This window comes from Pristis pectinata, chromosome 5, assembly GCF_009764475.1.
Source record: "Pristis pectinata isolate sPriPec2 chromosome 5, sPriPec2.1.pri, whole genome shotgun sequence".
NCBI lineage: Eukaryota > Metazoa > Chordata > Chondrichthyes > Rhinopristiformes > Pristidae > Pristis > Pristis pectinata.
This window is the reverse complement of record NC_067409.1, coordinates 100,694,941-100,716,914: the sequence shown is the minus strand read 5'-3', so window position 1 is coordinate 100,716,914 and position 21,974 is coordinate 100,694,941. Positions and strand designations below refer to the sequence as shown.

Here is a 21,974-nt window from a genome sequence, read left to right as displayed (position 1 = left end):
TGGAAATAAAGATTGTTCATTGCACTTTACAGAAAAAACATTCATACTGTGGAGGTATCATCAGTTATTTTTGTTCTATACCGGAAATGGCTGATCTCCATTGCAGCCTGATAGTTAGCCTTTGAGCTATTGGTTTACAGTGGAGGATTTATGACAAGGAATGTTGTTAATAGTTATGGAATAATTCAGCACTGAAGCAAGCTATGCCCTCTAGTATTTGACATTTCCTCCCTGGGAAAAAGACTCTATCTACCCTATCTATGCCTCTCATGATTTTATATACTTCTATCAGGTCACCTCTCATCCTTTGACGTTCCAGGATCAAAAGACAGACTGTGTTTGACATATCCCACAAACAGATGAGCATAGCTTGAACTCCTGTGAGTTCCCATAGCTACTCTTTAGGTCTGGAGAAAATAAGTGGAATTGAAGAAATTATTCAATGTGGGAATGTATCTGGAGAAAGTTTGTGTCTTCTGATTACCAATAATTCTGCTACTGGAACTGTTATTAAAAGCATTTATGTCCATTGATTGAGAGTTGGAGATAGCTGGGATATCTCTGCTTGTACTTGTCCAGTTCAAGGATGCCCTTGAAATTAAAGCTCAACTAATTCTTGCCGTTTTCAGGTGAAATGAGAAGGGAGAAAATTGCCAGCATAACAGGGAAAAATGGGGGTAATCGGTGATCATTTGTAACCATTAATCCTTTGGCTAGGAGATTCTGGATGAATAGTTGCCTATCAGTGATGAAGCTTGCTCCGTGAATGACATAAAATAGAACTTAATAGCATCAAAAATTTAAAGCAAGCCAAAATGGTAATCTCTGTGTTCTTGTGAGTGATGATTAACTGCTCAAGTTTTATTTTGGTTATTATCATTGTGAACTTAACCCCACATTCTGAATTGCAATATTCATAAAAAAAAGAATTGCATTTCTAAAATGTCTTTTGTGACCATAGGCTGATACAGTGCATTTCACAGCCAAGTAATGACTTAGGAATTGTAGTGTAGTGGTTAGCGTAATGCTTTACAGCACCAGAGACCCGGGTTCAATTCTGGCCACTGTCTGTAAGGAGTTTGTACGTTCTCCCCGTGTCTGCGTGGGTTTCCTCTGGGTGCTCCGGTTTCCTCCCACATTCCAAAGGACGTACAGGTTAGGAAGTTGTGGACATGCTATGTTGGCGCCAGAAGCGTGGTGACACTTGCGGGCTGCCCCCAGAACACTCTACGCAAAAAATGTATTTCACTGTGTGTTTCGATGTACATGTCACTAATAAAGATCTTATCTTATCTTATGGTAGTGTAGAAAAGAAGTAGACAATTACAATTTGCATGCAGCAAGTTCCCATAAATAGTAGTGTAATAGTGTTCAGATAATTTAAAGGGTAAATATTCACCTGAACACTGACAATAACTCCTTTGAAATAGTGTCCAGACAGGGCCTCAATTTTGTTTTTTAATGTCTCCTCCAAAAGATGGCACACTGTGCCACATTTGACATCAACCAACTATTATTTTAAATCATCCTACCAGGGTAAAACTACACTAAATGTCTGTCTCCGTTTCTAGAGCAGAGGAGAGCTGGCTGCAATTTCCACTCAGCTGGCCAAGCATTGCAACAATTGTTTTTAATTGTGTTTCCATTACTTAAATATGTTTAGGTAACCAGCTACATGACCGAGGATTTCCTGCTGAATGCTGCAATATCCCGGCTAATGGGCCTCACGAACACTTTATCAGTAAGTGCAGTTCCACAAATCTCTAAGCGCAAAGAAGCAGGAAGTTAGTGAGTACAACTGACTGTAAGTATCTCAGTCAGAGGAAGGGCACAACATCTGTCAGGCAGCTTTGAATTTCAATGTTGTTAAGAACTAAAATATTTAATGCTGAATTGAAATTAAATTTCAATGAATTTATTCTTAACACCTTTTATGGTTTTCAAATAACTTGTATTTCAGTAGTGAATGGTGTTATCCTTTGCACTTTTGAAAGTGAAGTTTAATAAACAATGGTTTGTCTGCCAGATGGTAGCCAGGAATTCCCCACAGGGAGGAAAAGAAGATGAAGAGCTTCTTGCTGTAGTGTTACAAGAGGACATGAAGCAAGTCCTGGTTTCATTCTCCTGTGTTTAGCTAGGCCGTTAAAAGCATAAAGAGTAGCAGGTACAAAATGCACGTAATCAGAATTAATTTTAGGGAGACAAGTAAGTTTAATCTTTTAAGAAAATAAAAACCGTTGAGGGCTGTAGGAATAGAGATGGGGAGGGAGGTCACATCAATTCATGCTGCACAGAGACTCTTCAATCCACCGTCCACACTGAGTGTCAAGCATCCATTTACATTAATCCCATTTCATTCTCCCCACATTCCCTACCACACCCTTCATCTGTCTTGCTCTTGGTCCAAGGCCACTGAGGTTGGAGTTAGTAGATGGAGGATAAATGTGAGTAACATTGTTGAAGAAGAGGATGCAGAGGTTTACACATGTTCAGAAAAAAGTCTTCCAGATAATCCACTCCTCATTCCCATTGAATTAAGTAGGTAGCTCAAATTAAAGGAGCTAGCGGTAGTGATAGGAATGAGGAGAGGATAACAATCGGAGAATGGTGCAAGGATCGTAGGGTGGAAAGTGCAGTGGTAGTGAGGTGGTAGGTAAGGCACAAATAATTGAAAGTGAAGCTGCTACGAGCTGAAACCGACTTGCACCACCTCTCCCTTCACCCACCTCAAATCAAACACGCCTCTCGAAACTAACCCTAACAGGAAAAAATGGCGAGAATAGAGAATTGAGGATTTTTTCTGAAATATTACCGAAGGGCTAAGTATCTTTTCTATAACTGTCTGCTCAGTATTTGAGTTGCTGATTTAAACTTCAGTTACATGCAGAATATTAGTAATTATTAGTCAGTTCCTTCTCTGCAGCAGGTTTCTTCAAGGTATAACACTGCACAACTGTTGTTGAATTAGCAAATTCTATCTTTAATTCAACTTCTATTGCGATTTCCATTATATTTTGTTAGCCTTTCAATTGATTTTCAGCTTTGAAATCACAAAAGACAGTTTACAATTTCTATTATTGTTATTTTAATGCATCCTGTTCCTCCATATTTCTAAAGTTTGCCTGATTCTGTTTATCTTTGTTTTCCTTTCGGGTACCTGCCTCCAGGTGTGATTGCCATATTTAGTGGCCATATTTGAAGTTTTGTTATTTTGATGGGTATCCAATTGTAACTCAACAGATGGAATGAATCCTGTTCCAATTAATTACTCCATGAAGTTCTCTCAGGGGCTAATTTAACAGCTTAAGGTGGAAACACGCACTGTTTGTTTCATATACAACTTTGTTCTCCTTCCTCTACGTTGTCCTGTTCATTCCTTAATTCTCCCCCTTAACCTTCCAGATTTTGATTTCCATTATGAGTAATGCATAATATAGCTGCAAGTTATCAACTCTTAAGGAACCACTTTAAAAAGAAGTTGCTCGAGCAGTTGCCTTAGCAATAAACTGCAACACAAGTTCTGTTCTAGGTAATGAGGAAGATGTTGGTGTCTTCTGCATTCTTGTCTTCTTTCCCACTCATTTCCACATCAGTTGAATAAACAAGTCTGTGAAAGTATTTTTTGACTTGGGAAAGCAGTCTTTTGGGAATAGCTTCTGTTTGAGGAATAAGGACTATATTTTTCAACAATAATTAAAGGAACCTCTTTGACAAATATCCAAGGCACTGAACTTCTGGCCTTGAAAATGTTAAAGCTATAGCTAATTAACAACTGACATGTTGCCTTATATGATGTCTGATGACATTTTTCAATGGATGCAGTTAGTCCTAATCTCCTTTGATATGTTTCATTAAGTTTCCTCAGTTGGTTTCTATTCAAGGAGCTCCTCAAAGAATGCAATTTCTGCAAGTTTCATTCCCCAAGGCCAAACCTCTCAGTCTTTTTCTAAGTCCCAGTTATTAGGGCTGTTTTCATTATCTTGCTGGAAATATCTTCAATATATTGTTAAACTTGGAAAATATTTCTTATGTGTGAAAGTGCAAATTTAAACATGGTAGTTTTTTTGTTGTTTTGTATTTAACTGATTTTGAGAAGCGCAAACGTTGCAGTAAGTAATTCTAGACAACAATTTGTGTTGTCTGTTGTTCCCTCTGTACTTCATAACCCCCAACATGTTGACTTCACAACCCTCATTCCTCCTCCCCACCCCCAGGGCTATATCCTGCCCTACAGTTGTGATCGCCCATGGTTGTGATCTCTTGTCTACCTGGTATTCCTGCATTCCTCTACGTTTGGCTTCTTCTTGGTTCTGAACTTCATCACTGGTGGTCAAGGCTTTAAAGGCACTAAGTTAAATTCTTCCAGCTTTCACTGCAAAGCTCCCTCTGCTTTTCTACTTCCTCTTACCAAATTCCTAAAGCCTATTTTCAGCTGTGTCTTTGACTTTCTCTCTGTGCTTTCTGCAAGTCCTCTGTACATTTCCTCTTTCATCTCTTGCTCAGTTTCTGCTGCACGTTCCCTCCTTATAAGAATCACTGTAAGACGCCTTCTGCACAGGAAGAGACCAGTAGACCTGAAGTGAGTGGAATCAAGACTTTGAAATTTATGTTGGAGGTGGGGAAAGAGAGAGGGGGAGAAAGTGAAGGGAAATTGTCAAAGTTGAGACATCAGGCAGGTGGTGCTTGATGTGGGCAGAATGCATGATAAGTTATGGATAAAAATGAGATTTCATCAGACGTCTTTGTCCCATTTAATTGACCTCAGTAAGAACTCATTCATGGTTTCTTTAACAATTAAACTCTTTAGCCTTAAGACAATGCATATCTGCAATTTAATAGAACAATTATTCTTTGCATGTTACTTGGCTTGATGTTCCTGATCATATAAAATGCCCTGAGGCATTTGTTTCATTAAAAACTCTATCTGTAGAGCCTATTTCATCATGATCGATAACTTTTGTTCTAAAATTATCACACGGAGACTCCTAAATAGATGTGGTCTTACAATGAATAGGCTATTTTGAGATTGTCTAACCTGGCCACAGAATTCCCTTGTATGACTCAAAATGCTTCCTGGAAAAAAATTCTGTTTCCATTTCTATCTCAGTAACAATAATTTCAAATATCCAGAATTCCTTTACAGATGAAATTTTAAAAAATATAATTTTAATCAAGCCATTGTATTTTTTTGTATCCTGTCTTCAGTGAGTGAGAATGGGGCTTAATGTTTTTGCTCAGAACCATAACTGATACAAAATTGGATTGTGCAGTAAGAACATTGGTAACATATTGAGTTTCCAAGGTGAAGCTGCACCGTTCAGTCATCTTTACTTTAAAGCGCTTTCAGCCCTTCAGCTCCTCTTCAGATGATTTGGGGAAATGAGGACAAATTTATGGTTTAAATAACAAGTGAGGCTATATTGTGAAAAAGAATATAAATATTCCCATTGCATGTCAGTTGTAAGTTTTATGTTCTAAATCTGTATAAGTAATTTATTAAACTAAAGGAATGATAAATGAATTAGTGGGTGAGAAAGAGACTGTCTAGAAAGGTGGGAACCAGTCTTTTAATGTTACTTCAGCTTTCAGCAAACACCAGCTAAATTTTAACATCAGAGTCAATTAATTATCTCCACCTGAGTTGGCAAAGGTCATTTCAAATCATATGCTCTTCTGAAATGAAACATGGTCTGTAGAGGTGAACAATGCAAGAGAAAAATGCAGAAGAGCAATTTTTTTCTCTGATTTCTTTAACTTATAATAAAATTGAATTTTGGCAGACTTTCAATGAAGACAGCAGTTATTGAGGGAGGAAGCAACCCCTGATGACACTTCCATCCTTGCAATAAAATATGGCATGAGTAGATGAGTGATGGATTGTGCTTGGTTAAGTATAAGACAGGTGACAGAGGAGGCATTAGGAAAAATTGTATAAGCTTTCTAAGGGTCATTGAAATGAAGTGTTGCAAAGAAAGGCAGTGAAAGGTTAAGGGACAAGGGACCTGACAGTATTAGTTGTGGTGTCGGGGGTAATGTGATTGATTGGGGTGGTGAAATGTGAAAATAGAGTGACTAAGTGCTGTATTTACCCTGCAACCCAACCTATCAGTAGCAACTGTAGGTAGTTTCTGACACCACCTCTCCACATTCTCCCACTTATCCAAAAGAAAAGGCCCTGGAGAAGACAGAACTAATAAAGCATTTGGAATTGTGGACTACACAGAGGACAGCATACAAAACAAAGAGCATATATTGATTCTTTATAAAACACTGGTTGAGCCACAACTGAAGGATTGTATCTAATTCTGGTCACTTCAGGATGGATATGAAGGTCCAATGGAGGATGCAGAAAAGTGAGTGGTTATGATTTGGAACTTGTTGTCCACTAGGATAGTAAAGACATAGTAAATCAAGACCTTAGAAAGGAAATTGGACAGGCACATGGAGAACAGAACTTAGCTGGGCTCTCCAAGAGTGAAAGAATGTGATTGATTGGATTGTTTTACAAAAATGAAGAATCGCTATCTGCTGTGCAGAAGTTATTCTAAGAATCAAAAAAAAAATGATGATAATATCTGGCTTGCCTTTGTTTACACCAGGACAGATTAAGGTTGCAGTATTATGGTAGTATTGTTTTGGAACTAGTAATTCAGAATCTGAGGGTAAGGTTCAAATCCCACCACAGCAAAAGTTTACATATTCCACATAATTGAATTACTATGGAATATAAAGCTATTATTGTTAATAGCAATAGTGGAGTTACTGAACTGACATAATTAGTAAGGAAATCTGCTATCCTTGCCCAGCCTGGATCTTGATCGACAGCACACTCCCTCAGTAATGCACAGGAGCTGTGTTGTGTAAAAAGAAACCCACGAGTGAATTGCTATGAAATATGGAGATGATGTGATGTGCTGAAATGTATTTCATTCTCTTGAGTCTTCTCTGTGATGAAGAGATTATCCTATGGAGTGAGATTGAACAGGATAAACTTGTATTCACTTAGGTTTAGAAGAATCAGAGGTTATCTTACTGAAATATATAAGACTCTGAGAGTGATTGATAGGGCAAATGCTGAGATGGTCTTTCTTCAGGTTGAAAGTTCTAGAAATCGGGAGGAAAAATCACAGGTTAAGAAGTTAGCTGTTTGGAATCAAAGATGAGAAAAAATTCTTTATTCAAAGAGTCATAAATCTTTGGAGATCTCTACCTTAGAGGTCTATCAATGCTCAGTTATTGATCATTTTCATTTCTGCATTTAATAAGTTTTTAAGCGATAGGGGAATCAAAGGGTATGGGCAATGAATAGGAAAGTGGAGGATCAGTTGTGTTCTTGCTGAGTGGTGATATGGCCCTCTCCTCTGATTTCTTATGTTCTTGAAAGAATTGGTTCCAAGTTCATACAGTAATTGAAGATTTTATTTTTCTTCTCCTCTTAACCTTTCTTTCAGCAAGCTAGTCCTCGAGTAATTCTCCATAGCAGTGAATATGAAGAAGCTCTAGCTGCCTTGTGCATTATGGTGGCTCCTATGGCTCCACATCTGGCATCAGAGTTATGGAAAGGTAAAGCTGAAAAAGCAATTCTTATGTTTCTACAAGAAAGCACTGTGTTTGTCAAGAAAAGTTATAAACCCAGTCCATGAGTGTAATATTGACTTCATCATTGAGTGTTTTGAATTTATATTTCCACTATTGGAATGGTGTTACTGGGCTGCCTTCGTGACCTCCTATAGTTGGTGTGGTGAAGGTACTCCTACCGTCCATTGGATAAGGAGTTCCAGAATGTTGATCCAGTGACAATGAAAGGATATTAATATTTTACCAAGTCTGATGGTGTGCAACAAGAAAGGTAACTTGAGGGTGATGGAGTCCCCTTGCGCTGTTGCCTTTGTCCTTTTAGGTGATCAAAGTCACAAGTCTGTGTGATGATCTAAAGAGCTGATGCTGTAGATTTTGTTATTGTTTCATTCTGGCAGCAATGCTGAAGGGAGTGAAGGTTAATGATGCTGAAGAAGATCCCAATCAAGGGAGCTGCTTTCGATGGTGATGAGCCTTTTGTGTGTTGTTGAAACTGCACTCAGCCAAGCAAGCAGAGATTATTCCAATGTACTTCTGACCTGTTGCATGTAAATGGTGAAAAGTCATTGGGAGATATTGGAAAATTGGATGCCTAATCTCTGATTGTTTTGAATAGATATTTTGATATTCTATAAGTGATTTGATAAGTGTGACCTTGCATCTAGCTCTCATGTTGTCAGCAGCAACAGAGATTTGGTTTCCCGCAGGTCTTGTCATTGCTGCCAGGTGTTTTGAATTCTTGTCTGCCCAGCTTCTGATCATAAAGAATGCTGTGTCGAAAGGGGAAAGCCCTACTTAGACTTGCTTGTGCTGGTGTTGCAATGTAAACTTGCCTGCTCATAGCCTAAATTAAACTAGAAGACACATGTTAATAGTCAAGACTCCTTTTCACTAAATGGTAGCCTTTTCTTGCTCCCAGGCATCTATAATTTTCATTGGATGTAGGTGTTGTTGCTAAGGCTGGCTTTATTTTCAGTTTCTAATTGAGGAGGAGGTGACGAGCTGCCTTTTGAATCACTGCACTGGAGGTATTGAGTCGGGAGTTCCAGAATTTGGACCCAATGATCTTGAATGAACATATGTTTCAAGTCAAGAGGGTGTGTGTCTTGATGTGTGATTTGTGCTGAGGTACATTCATATGTTTGTCATTTTCCCATGTCCTATTGAACTCCTCATCAGAGAGCCAAGCTATCTTAAAGTTGATCAATCGTGAGTTATTCTTTCTCCAGATGACTTCCAGCTGCTGCTTTGCATACAATAACAGGAAATCTGGATGCATTTTTATTTCTTTTCTTCCTCCTTCCTAACTGAAGGTCATTTTTAGTGTCTGCTATGCCTCAACTTGACAATTTGTTTAATCAAATCGCAGGACAACAGTTACCTCTACATTGCACATCTTATTGTTCTTGCTTTCTGCAACAACCACCATTAGGTGTCAGCTGAGGCTCATTTGTGAACATTCCTTTGTTTCTGTCTGGGCTCAAGTTGAGTGGAAAATCTAGGTTGACCCACCAGGGCAGTCCAGTCCTTTGGACTCCAGGACTGCTGCACTCATGGCAGTGCTGTCTCTCAGGTAAGACCAAGGTCCATCGGCTCTTGGATAAATTTAAAATATCCTGTGGCACTTTTTTGAAGAAGAGCAGGGGAGCTGTGACCAATGTTTATCATTCAATTAATATCAATAGAAATGCTTATTATCACATTACTGTTCAACATAGCTGTTTTTGTCAGCTTGCTGTCTACACATTGATTCCACTTCAAAAGCAAATCTACTTTTGGAGATAAAAACATTGTAATGTAAATAATTGAATAAAAATTGAGGTGGAGTAATTGTGCATCCAAAGCAAGCATTGTGCAGTGTCAATACATAATAATACATCCCTAGCCCCAATAGAGGGTTGTAATGTTTTTCATGTAAGTTATTTAATTATATTGTCAGTAAGCTTGCTAAATTCTAGAGAAGGCAGCACCAGACATATCCAACTAGTACACTGGCTGTACTGCTGTAAAAAAAAAATCTTCTTAATCTACTTTTTTGATTCTGCTTGCTGGTTGAGTGTAATCAGATCCTGTTTAGAAGTATTTTTCCCTTGCTTGCTGCTTGGAGCAAAGTATGAACTTCAAGTTATTTTCACTCCAAATTGCTTTCTTTTATTTTTATCTTACATTTCCTTCTCTTATTATTTTTGAAGTCCAAATACAGTTGAGAAAGCAGCCTCATCACAAGTCCCAGCCACCCACACTGTTGGGGCATTTCTTCTGAAACTAAATTAGCACAAGTGGAAAATCTGAATGTGACATCACTGAAGTGTGACAGCCAGAGACCTTCTTTCTTCCCCTTTCAGTAAAGTTACTTATTTCCCATATAGAAGTGGCTTCAAAAGATGTGACCCAGATTTGAGCCTACTGCTCGCACTCCTAAATAGTCCAAACATATTAGGTCTAGATCTGTATGGATTTTGCAGGCTCAGACAGTACTAGAGCTGGAAGGCAATATCCTGTGTGGCTCATGGACCTCAATCAGTGTAATCGGGTCATGTGAATGGGCCAAAACAAGGCCTGACTACAAAACTCGACAGATGAAAAGACCACGCCGCCCAACTCTGTCAAAGCTGTCAAGGGTTTAAAAAGCATCTGAAGTTTCCTGATATAAAGGAACATTTAAGAATTCTAAAACTGATACAATATTTAAAATACAGTTATTTTTTTAAAAATGTTGAAATACAAATTGTCTAAAAAAAATCCTTTTTAAGTGAACAGAAATAATTAAGAAGAAGAATGCAACTTACCTTTCTTTCTTGTAACCATACAAGTGCCATTCAAATGATTGGGCTCACAAATCCTGCTCCAGATCTTAGCATGGAGCAGTATCTGAGAAAATATTCCCCAGTGTAACTGTGGAGTCCAGCAGCAGAGTGCAACCAGGAAATAACCATCAGTGCTTGGCCAGCAAGGTCAGAACCCCTAACTTCATGTTCTAAAACTTAATCCCATTTAAGATGGATAAACTGCCAGCAAAATCCAGGCCCTGTTTTTATTGTTTGCAGTAGTTTATTAACAGACAATTTTGTTAACCCAATCTCTTCTTCAGACTGTCATATTTGAATCAGCTTTTCTATTTAGTGATATTTCTATGGTCTGTTCTTTTGTTACACAAATAATCTGGTAATTTACTGGCCACTAATTGTGCTTTAATTCTTTGGAGATTATTTAATAAATTTAGAGGGATGAAAATTAAAGAACACAAGGTTTAACCTTTCATTCACAAAATAATTAAATAAAATTGACTCTCCTGGAGTGAGCTTTAATAATTTTTGAAAGCCAAAATACAAAAATTGAGCACAAGAATGTAGCCATACACTTGTGAAGTAATATTTGGAGCCTGTGGCAATAAATAACTAGAGGTGTTAAGCCTTTGGCCACATAGTTGTTTTAACTCTATCCAGTTAGTGTTGATTAGTCCATTATTACTATCAGTTCTTTTGAAATGGCCATGTTAAATGTTTTGTTAAAAGTCTGCTGGGTCAATCTGTTTTTAGCAGTCTAGCCTTAATCTCTCAGGTAATTGTTCAAGCAGAAATTGCTAATTTTTAGAAAACATATAAATATATTTCGTGGAAGTAATCCTTCTGATCTATTTTCACTATATTGAATGAGTAAAAAAGACATTTCTCTTGTGCCTTTTACATCCCTTTCAGAATGATTCACAACCAGATAAGTACCATTTGAAGTGTAGGTCCTCTCCTCATGTCCATCAACTAAACTCTCAAAGCTTGAGAGTTGGCCTGGGCTAGATCCCGACTGTGCATGGCCTGTCATTGAAAAATGGGCAGACCAAAGGTGTTACATGATCTGCCCCCACTGCAATTGTAGCTCTTGGTACGAGTAGTATTGCCCCACTTGGCCACTTTGGGTCGAGAGGAAGTTTAGGTCTTTCTAGGTACTTTAATTTTCCTAATGCCCATGCTTCCCTTGGTGTTTTAGGTCTGCAAGTTTACCTGCCATACTTCATTGCAGGTAATTGAGCAGTTGGACTGGCTGCCTGTTAACATGGGGAAGCTCCTGAACGACTTTGAGTATTTTTCTGGCACTGTGTGATCATGTGGAGGGTGTGTGGCATCCTTTCTCTTTTGTCTCTCAATGCTGTTCCAGTAAGGATGTTTGACTGTTGACATTCAATGGCAGAATTCAGATGACGATGCTTCTGCAGTTGTTGTTCAGTATTGAGTAGGTTTTTGAATAGGGAAAAGCAAATTTTCAGCAGAGTAACAGGGTACTTGCAGAGGTTCTAAATGTGTTGTTTTTCCCCCTTCCCCACACCCCCCCCCCCCCCAATTTCCCAACTTGGAGATGTATCACTGTTGTTTTGTAGGATATGCAGCAGCCAAATTGCACACAAGCTCCCAAAACAGCTCTGTGATAATGGCCAGATCATCTGTTTCAGAAATGCTGATTGGGAGTTAAGAATTGAGGGAACTTGGTTTCTTCTCAAAATTGTGTCGTGCACTCCTGAAGGAAGGAGCACATGGGCCACTGTTTAACATCTCGCCTGAGAAACAGCACATTCAGCGTTGCAGCACCTCCTCACTGTTGAACTGGAGTGTCGGCCTAGATCTTTGCTTGCAGGACTCTAGAATGGGATTTGAATGCAGAGCCTTCTGACTCAGAAGAAAGAGTGCTTCCCATTGAGCAACAGCTGATTTTAATTTAAATGGGTTGGATTTATTTACGTAATAATGAAAAAGGGCACCATACAGTTTGAGGACTGTGCAGGGTTTTAAAAATGAAGTTTCCTCAACTTGTTCTGTCTTCCCTTGCATCTGCCAACAGTCTATCTGATAAAATATATTCAGTCTGTTCCTAATCATTTGTTGTTCACAGTTGCAGTTTGATAGAATAAAAGGTTGGGTTGACAAGTTGGTTGCCTAGTGAACATTGCTGGCATGGAAGTTACAATGGCCAATAAAATTTCAAATTAATAGATGGAAAATCACACTGAACTATAAGCCTGATTTCTTGATGTATCGTCCCATTGCAGGAAGCTCTGAAGCTGCCATGCCAACACGACATGTTATGAGTTGGCACTACACCTTACACCCAGCCCCCTAACAACCTGTTTCTTTCCCCTCGTCCACCCACCTCAGCTGCTCCTCACCCACACATTCCTCCCATTGGGTCCCCTTCTCCCTACTGTTCCCATCTGCCCACCCCACCTGCTTTACTTGGTTCCATGCTCCACCTTTATTTCCTATCAGATCCCATCATCTGCAGCCCTTTGTTGCCTTCGTCTATCACCTCCCAGCCTCTGTCGCTATTTCCACTCTTACCTCCTCCATCTGTCCATCATCCCTTCTCCCCTGGATCCACCTATTGCCCGCCAGTTTTTGCTCTGTTCCTTCCCTGCACGTCTTTATAACAGATGACTCCCCTCTATCTTTCAGTCCAGATGAAGGGCCTCAACCTGAGACATCGACTGTCCATTTCCCTCCACAGATGCTGTCTGACCCCGCTGAGTTCATCCTGCAGTTTGGTTTTTTTGCTCTAGGTTCCAGCATCTGCAGTTTCTTGTGTCTTCTATTGCGGAGACGTTTGGGTTTCATGAACTTCTACCTTCCCACAGTGACTAACTTAGAAACTGAAAGTGTTGCATCATTCCCCAAGATTGTCGAACACAACAAGCTGGATCACCACAAGACTCTGCAGGATGTATTAGTGCTTCTATTTGCAGCAAATTACTGAATTACTCAGTGAAGACATGTGCTTACACAGCCCATTCCTTTGAATTATCTCATGTCCTGTTCCTTATATAATCACACTGTCCTGCTTTGCAAATGAGTTCAGCAAGGTATTTTGAAAGAGATTTTGCTCAGAAACATTCTTGAGCTTAGGTGATATTACAAGACACAATAAATCTATCTGGGTTCAAGAATATAATTTTTACCTGTTGAAGCAAACCGATTTCATCCAATAAGGCTGCCCGTGGAATCTCACGTTACTTCACACACCACCTTTTCCTTCCTCTGCATTGGATCTAATTGCCTCCTTAACCTTCTGATAATATTTGCTTGAAGAGGCCTTCTGGTAACATGAGATGTTTTCACAGAGGCAACCATGCCAACTTGCTCTCTCCATTAGTTGCACAAGGTTGCCGTATTTTCCAGAGTTAATAGTTCTAGTCTGTACTGTAAGTTTGATGGTACCCTCTGCATGCCACAATCCAGATCAAATCTGGCTATGAAAATTTCCCAAATGGTTCACTAATGTTGTACTTGGCAAGAACCTGCCAACCCACAATTATGGTGATGGTTGACTCTTCCAGCAAAGCCTTGTCCCCTGCCTCCTGATACTCCTCTAGACACCAGGTTTGGAAATACTCAAGCAGCAGAAGTCTACATTTACCACATCTGACTTCAATGTCCACATTTTGAAACTACCTGCCAGCAGTGCCAACTTCATCACAGTAGACCTGAGAAGTTCTAAAGAGTGGAAAAAGAAAAATTAAAAATACAAGACAAAAAGGATCAAGGAAATTAATGTGTGAGGTGGAGAGAAACATGATTGAGTGAGTGTGGAGTGAAAGGTTTTAGTAGAATTGTTTAAATGCTATCCCAGTCCAGCATTTAAACCTGTTGTCGGATCTGGTTATTTTCGAATCCACAGGTTCTTTCAGGGTTCTAAGAATGAGTTGAAAACAACTTGGTACTTCACAAAGTTTTATTGGAAAAGTTTAAAACAAAGAAACAGTCACAGAGCACATGGCACTGGCTTTACTACTGGGAGATGAGCCGAGACAAAGGAACTAAAAATGAGCTAGGGCCAGCGGGGGAAGAGAGCCAGAGAGTGATTGACAAAAAAATGACACCTTTTATACCTGAGATAAGAGGTACTCCTTAGCTAACAATAGTCCAATCGGAAAACCTATTAGTTACCTGTGGCAAAACCAACCAATGAGAAAACTCGTATTTACCTGATGGACGAACCAATAAGCTAGGAAGCAGTCGTTCCTTGTAAGCCACTTGAGGTGTATTAAACACTATACGTGTTAAAAAAAATACTACTTAAGACAGTCGAATCCAACACTATCTACCTGAATCCTAAAACATAGCTCGTAACACAAGTGACTACTATATTTATATGAGTACTATATCCAAATTTGGTTCGCTAGAATGCAAAGCTCAATCCTTCCAGTTAGTGTGGTTTATTAATTAGAAGAATATCCTTGAAGAATGGGTAACCATTGACCAATACAAATTAAACTTTGTGTGGAAGCTTGTGTTTTGCAAATTGGCTGCTACTTTTCCTACATCTACAGCAATGACTACACTTTAAAAAGTACTTCATGGCTGTAAAGAATCGTGAAAGACGCTAAAGGAAAGTAAGTTCTTTTTTTAAGTTGTAAACATTCAGAAGTACACATTAAAGTCACACCATTCAGAGTCTGTATGAACTGGATTTCATTGAACAATGTTGAAAGGGAATGGTACCATGATACTCTATAGTCTCATAGCTTGAAAATCCAGTTCTGTGAGAAATAAACATTATTTCCTTCAAGGTGTTGCTGCTACCACCACCAGCTGAAGCCTTTTTGGGAAACTACAATTTTGCTTTTCTATTGATGCACAAATGAATGTGTTTCTTTGTGTTGCAGGTCTCTCCAGTGTTCAAAATAAACTTATCTCTCACTATCAGTGGGACACAGATGTGCTCCTTCAACAATGGCCAAGCCTGGACCCAAAGTATCTGCAGCAGCCAGACACTGTGCAGATGATAGTAAGGGTAAGAGCAGAAGTGTGAAACAGCTCTTCCACGCAGTACACCCATGTATAGCCCTTAATTCCTGCACCATTCCTCTGTTATATTTCTTGCACCACTGAATTTGTTGCTATTTATTTTTAAAGTCTATCTGATGTGTTCCAACTTATTTTGTTCCCAAGGAAACCTCCTTGCATCTCCAAGTTGGATGATACAATGCCCTATGCTAACAGCTACAAGCCATTGACTTGAGTTTTGTCTTGAAGTAACAGGCAGAGGCTGTTCAGTTGCAATTTCTTCCATTCTGTACCATGGCTGATCTATGGCCCAAATCCATGTACCTGGAGTTGGAGGCAGAGGTCCATCAGTGAGTGGGTCATAATTCCCCGATTCCAAGGGACAGTAGATAGATTTTTTTATGTTCTCATTCATCATTTGATTCTGAAAGTAGAATATGGAGCAGGCAGCCTTTTGCTATCCATGGTCTGAATCATAATCATCTCATCTGGAGAAAAGTGAGAAGAGAGATGACTCTTTCCCAAGTGTAAATTTTCCTCCCAGAAGAGGAAGGGAATGTGGTTTTGCTGTTGTGGCTCTAGCTTATAATGACTAACAGTGTCCCCTCCCTTGGTCAGAGTATTCTCCGGGTCTTGGTAGATCTGGGATTTTATTTCCAGATTTTGCTACTTCCGTACATGGGGATCAGATACCATATTAATGGCCTGCACAATTGGTCACACTGTTGCAATAAATACATTTTGTCAGAACCTTGAGGTGCTGAAACTATCAGAGAAACACTAGTTGGGTTAATTAATAAATAGCCGTGACTATCTTCATGTGTATCAAAACAATACTTTTTTCAAGATGCCCTCTGGAGATCTGAGAACAAGATTTAGGCAGAAGCTCTGTTGCAGTATTGAGGTAGTACCACACTGTTAAAAATGGTGTATTTCAGATGAGATTTTAAACCGAGGCTCATTCAGGCCTCTCAGTTGAATGTGAAAAGATTCCTTGGGGTTATTTGAAGATCAGGGAGTAATCTCTGGTGTCTTAACCAGTATTTGAACCTGAGACATCACCAGAAACAGACCATCTGGTCATTATCTCATTACTGTTTGTGAGAGTTTGCCATGTCCAAATTGCTTCCTAAAAGAAATTTCTTGTGATGCCAAAAACTTTGCCTAGAATGGTCTTCTCTCACACAAGTCAATGCTCTTCAAAGCGGTGGCATTGCTTCAGCAGAATTTGACTTTCTAGGCATAAGGTTTTGAAGGAACATAAGAAATAGGAGCAAGAGTAGACCTTTTTGGGCCCTAGAGCCTGCATCAGCATTCAATAAGATCAAGACTGATGATCTACCTCATTGCTATTTTCCTGCTCTATCCTCATATCCCTTGATCCCTCTAAAATCTATTGATCTTTTAACGCAATCAATAATGAAGCCTCCGCAGCACACCAGGGTAAACAATTACAAAGATTCACTGCACTTGGAATGAAGAGACTGCTCCATGATTCAGTCCTAAATGGCCTCTTATTCAGAAACTGAACCCTGGTCCTTGACTCTTTAGCTATGGGATACTCCTCCAGGCATCTACCCTTCTAAACACTAGAGAACAGAGGCCCAGTCTACTCAATCTCTCCTCGTATGATAGACCATCATCTCAAAATCAAGAGTTATGGATGTTTTTATGTCTGGAGGATTTTTCACTCTGTGTGTGGTTGCAATAGCATAATCCCATATTAAAGTTATTGTTTCAAAATAAGTGGACATTGGATGAACTTTGCTTCTTAAAATGTGCATCTGACTTTATTTTTCACAAATCTACTTTTTTGCATCATCACATGACATTTGGATAAGGCTCCTTTCATGTTAGTCTCTTGAGTCTCTGTTCCTCTCGAGAGTTGAACTTGAAATCCTAAATCTGTGTAACTATCATCTATCCATGTCTCAACTTGTCAGCGGATTTCTGCTTTGTTGAAATCCCTCAAGACTATTGAAAGTAGAAAATGCAATCCACTCCAATCACACCCAACATTCCTCAGCAGATCCTGTGACCCTGCCCTGTTGAGACACAAGAAATTTGTTTGTGAATCATAACTTAGTCCCATGTTTGGATTCAATCCTGCAGAGTATAATCAACTCTTTCCTATCCCTGCATACCTTCATAGGGTCATCGGGTTACACAGCACAGAAATGGGCTTTTCAGCTCACCACATCCATGCTGACCTTTTTGCTATCTACACAAATCTCATTTGCCCACAGTCCTCCTATGCCTTGCCTATTCATGTGCCTGTCTAAATGTCTCTTAAATGTAATGATTGTGTCTGATTCTACCACCCCTGACAGTGATCACTCTCTATGTTTAAAAAAAAATTGTTTACCTCAAATCTCCTTCTCACCTTAAACCTATGACACCTTGTTTTTGATATCCCTACCATAGAAAAAGGATTCTGACTATACCCCTGCCTATGCCTCTTTAATTTTATATACATCTATCAGGTCACCCCTCAGTCTCCTTTGCTCCAGGGAGTACAAGCCCATTTGTCCAATCTCTCGCTATAGCTAAAGTCCTCCAATCCAGGCAACATCCTGGTGAATCTCCTCTCCGTTCTCCAGCACAACCGGATCCTTCCTATATTGTGTTGACCAGAACAGCGCACAATACTCCCAAATGCAGTCTGATCAGAGTATTTTTCTATTCTCACATCTGAGTGAATCAAGTGTTGATCAACACTGGACTTAAATGTATGATACTAACCTATCACCTCAACCAAACAGATGGAGTTCTACATACAACCGCACACTTTTTACCACACTGATCTCAGAGGAATGAGATTCTCAGAACAAAATGTAGCTTTATCTTGTCGTCGTTGCTTTGGGCGGGCATTGTGGTGACATTATTGCTGAATTTAGCTACAAACCTGATTTAATTGTTGACCTACTCTGGGTTGCTGATCATGGCCAAGGCTGCAGGGAGTTGGGGACTGGGCAGTGGGTAAAGGATATAGTTTGCGGGCAACAATTTACCTGAATCCCCTCAATTTAGGGAATGTTTGCACCAGCGTGGTTTTCCCTCCTTTCTTACTTGTACTGACCCCCTCATCTCTGCCTGCTTCCCACCGATCCTGTGATGAACTGCAGGCATAATTTAGATTGAACAAGGGCAGGACTGGATTTGGCTGAAATTCCCCAGCACTGAGTAATCTGTCAGTCACTGCCTAAATTCACAGATGAACACTGGCAGAATGCCAGAGGTTGGAACAGTTTTTAGTATAGAAACAACATAATATGGGGAGAAAATGGGAGAGATGGAGGTGAGAAGAGAACCGAATATGGACAGCACATCTGTGCATGTCTGTGTATTTTTGGATCCACATTTCTGTTGAGCTGCAAGGTATTAACATAGTGGATAACAGGATGTCCTGTGGCATATTCTGAATCTGCGTGTAGTTTTAATCATAGATGATGGAGATGTACTGACAGGACATATGCCAGCATGATTTCAGAGGGCCAAGCATTAACTAAATACTGTGGTACTTTCATCATATTCTCTTTGCAGTAATAAGTGAAGCTTTGGAATGCTTGCACTTAATATAAACAGGAGATTTGGAATAGGACAGACTGAGGGTAGATTTAATTGGCGTATAAAAATGCAAAGGACCTTTTTCTTCTACTACTATGCTTATTATTCAAAGGATTAGAGGGTAATTAAAGAAAAGATGGTGGGGTCCAGAATCTACTGTTTGAAAGGAGTCAGGCACTCACCAGTTTTAAAAGCTCTCGATGTGCCAAGGTGACAGACAAAGCACCGAGAAGGCAGATTAGGCTGGATAACTTTTTCTTTAACTGGCATGAGCATGACAGCTGAATGGTCTCCCTCTGTACCTTAAATATCTATGATCTTGTGACACTGGGGAGGAAATCAGGAGTGGGCAAGGCCCTACTGTGGGAATCTTGGAAGTCACTTTGAGGTGCTCTGGAGGAATTTGACTGCAAAGGACCGTAATATTGAAAGAATCTTTAGCATCTAATTCATATTTGCTGATATTAGAGTGGTAATGCAGTGTAAGCATGTCTGTGACCGATATTGTCCTGTTCAGCTATGTCCCAATTCTCCCCCCAACAGATCAACAACAAGGTCTGCGGATCGGTAGATATGCCCCAGCAAGTTGTCAAGGATGCAGAGCGGGTGCAGGAGCTGATCCTTCAGAGCGAACTGGGGATCAGGCAGCTGCGGGGGCGCCCCATCAAGAAAGCCATCCTGTCTCCCAGGGCCACTCTCATCAACTTCTTAGTGGAAGAATAAACTTTCTAGTGAAGCCTTGCCACAGGTGTGAGTAAAATCATCACTTTAAATATTGGAAGGATATTGAGAGCTGCGCCCTCAAATTAACCAAGAAAGTTGAGTTGATGGGTTGTATTTTGCTGCTATTAGCTGCTTTCTTCAGCCTGGAAACCTTCAGTTAAGGCTGCGACCTACAAGGCAGTGAGATGCCTCATCTCCTTGACAAAACCAAATGATGTTGATCATTCACTCCTCCAGGCTGGAATAAAGGACATGTGATAGAAGACAGTCTGCTGCATTGAGCAGGAGACTGAAATTTGAAAATAAACAATTGCAGATGCTGGAAATCTGAAATAAAAATGAAAAGGCTGGATAAACTCAGCAGATCAGGCAGCATCCATGGAGAGAGAAGCAGAGTTGATGTTATAGATCAATGACCTTTTGCTGAGTATTTTCTGTTTTTATATGAGACTAAAGTTGTTGGTTTGTGTAATCAAAGCATTTTGGGTGTATTATTTAACAAGGTTAGACAGTCTCCAAACCAATGTTCTCCAGTTTTTACATTCTAATCATCTTCAATTATTTTGTAAACGCAATGAACTTCATTTTAAGTAAAACAAAATACTAGGTTTTTTTTAAATGATGAGGTAATTAAATAGTAATCAAGGGAGTTTTAAGAAGTAATATTACTAAAATTATATATCTGTTAATTGTTCATGCATCTGTCCATTTTTTTTTTACATGTTAAGCAAAGTCATAGTTTATGAGTGGGAATGAAACCTCTTCCCCAACCCCAGTTTCTGCAATCTATGAAGAGACAACTGCTGTGATCATTTGTTTGATCTGATTAAATTTGGTAGTTCTATGTAACCGAGTGTGTTGTACATAACCAAAACAGTAATGGATACTGGAAATCAGAATTAAAACCAGAAAATCTCAAAATGCAAAACACGTAGCCAGCATCTGTGAAGAGAGAACGGTTCAGGTCAGTGATCATCAGAGGTCAGGGCATTGACCTGAAACATTAATCCCTTTTGTCTCTGTACTGAAGCTGCGTAACCTGCTAAGTGTACCTACTACTTTTTTTTCCAATGTTGTTTGATGTTATTTGATCCTATTTCATTATCAGAAAACTGTGAAGATAAACATTTTTTTATTGATGTATATCTGACCATTTCATTTTCTGATCACTATTGTGGATCCAATAAACCTCTATGGAATCTCTCGAACACTGAACATGATCCTCTAACCCAATTTGTTACTGTACCAAATTTCTACTACCCTCCCCTGTGTAAAAGTGTTTCCTAATTTCACACCAAAAAGTGATGGCTCTAATTTTTAGAGCCTTCTACTCTGCTACAAATGAAACCCTACAATTATTACATTTAAAATACTCATCACACGTTTCATTCTAAATACAGTTTCATTCTAAATACAAGCATTGTGTAGAAAAGCATGATTGTGAGAATGAAACAAAACTGCAGATTCTGTAAATCTGAAATTAAAAAAACAAATTCTGGAAGCACTCAGCAGGTCAGGCAACATCTGTGGAAAGAGAAGCAGAGTTAATATTTCAGGGTTCAGACCATCAGAACTGTGAAAGAGAGAAAACACAAGAAAATGGCAGGAGTGGGTCATCAGACCCTTTCCAGCCTGCTCCACCATCCAACATGACCATGGCCAATCTATGCTGGCCTCAGCTCCACTTCTGTGTTGTTTCTCCATATCCCTCTTCATCCACCTATCAAATATTTATACACCCCCACTTTAAATACTTCTCATGACCCAACTTCCACCACCTGCCAGAGCAGAGAATTCCAGAGATTCACCACACACTGCGAGAAGAAATGTCTGCATTCCTCAGTTTTAAGTGACTGTCTTCTTGTAGTTATGTCCCCTTGTTCAAGACTCTCTCACGAGTGAAAACATCCCAACATCTAGCCTGTCAAACCCTCTTAGGATATTGTATGTTTGAATAAGGTCACCCCCAAGGAATACAGGCCTAAATTATTTAGTCTGTCTTGATAGGACAACTCTCTCATCTCAGGAACGAGCCTGGAGAATCTCCTTTATACTGTCTCCAATGTTACTATATTTTATTTTAGGCAAGGGGACGAAAACTGAACACAGTATTCCAGGTGAGGCCTTGCCACACCCTGCACAATTGCGACAAAACCTCCCTATTTTTAAACTCCATCCCCTGTGCAATGAAAGCCAAAATGTTATTTGCCACCTTAACTACATGTTGGACCTGCCTGATAACTTTTTTGTGATTCATGCACTAGAAAAGTGGTTTTCAACCTTTTTCATGCTGCGGCCCCCCAGAACATGTCCTTGTTAGACAGCAGACCCCCAAAG

The 21,974-nt window shown here is 39.5% G+C and overlaps 1 protein-coding gene across 4 annotated transcripts in view; it reads left to right on the top strand.

Annotated features, from left to right (window-relative positions):
* lars2 (leucyl-tRNA synthetase 2, mitochondrial) overlaps positions 1 to 20,850 on the top strand; it is a 68,104-nt gene extending 47,254 nt beyond the window's left edge. For 2 of the 4 annotated variants that reach the window (XM_052016163.1, XM_052016166.1), the window contains 4 exons: positions 1,664 to 1,741; positions 7,452 to 7,563; positions 15,227 to 15,354; positions 19,458 to 20,831. In XM_052016163.1, the coding sequence (XP_051872123.1) occupies positions 1,664 to 1,741; positions 7,452 to 7,563; positions 15,227 to 15,354; positions 19,458 to 19,637 (498 nt within the window). In that variant the 3' untranslated portion in view covers positions 19,638 to 20,831. Of the gene's footprint in view, positions 1 to 1,663; positions 1,742 to 7,451; positions 7,564 to 15,226; positions 15,355 to 19,457 lie in introns of all 4 variants that reach the window. The other 2 variants (XM_052016164.1, XM_052016165.1) reach the window with 2 other exon arrangements.
* Positions 20,851 to 21,974: the final 1,124 nt, after the last annotated feature.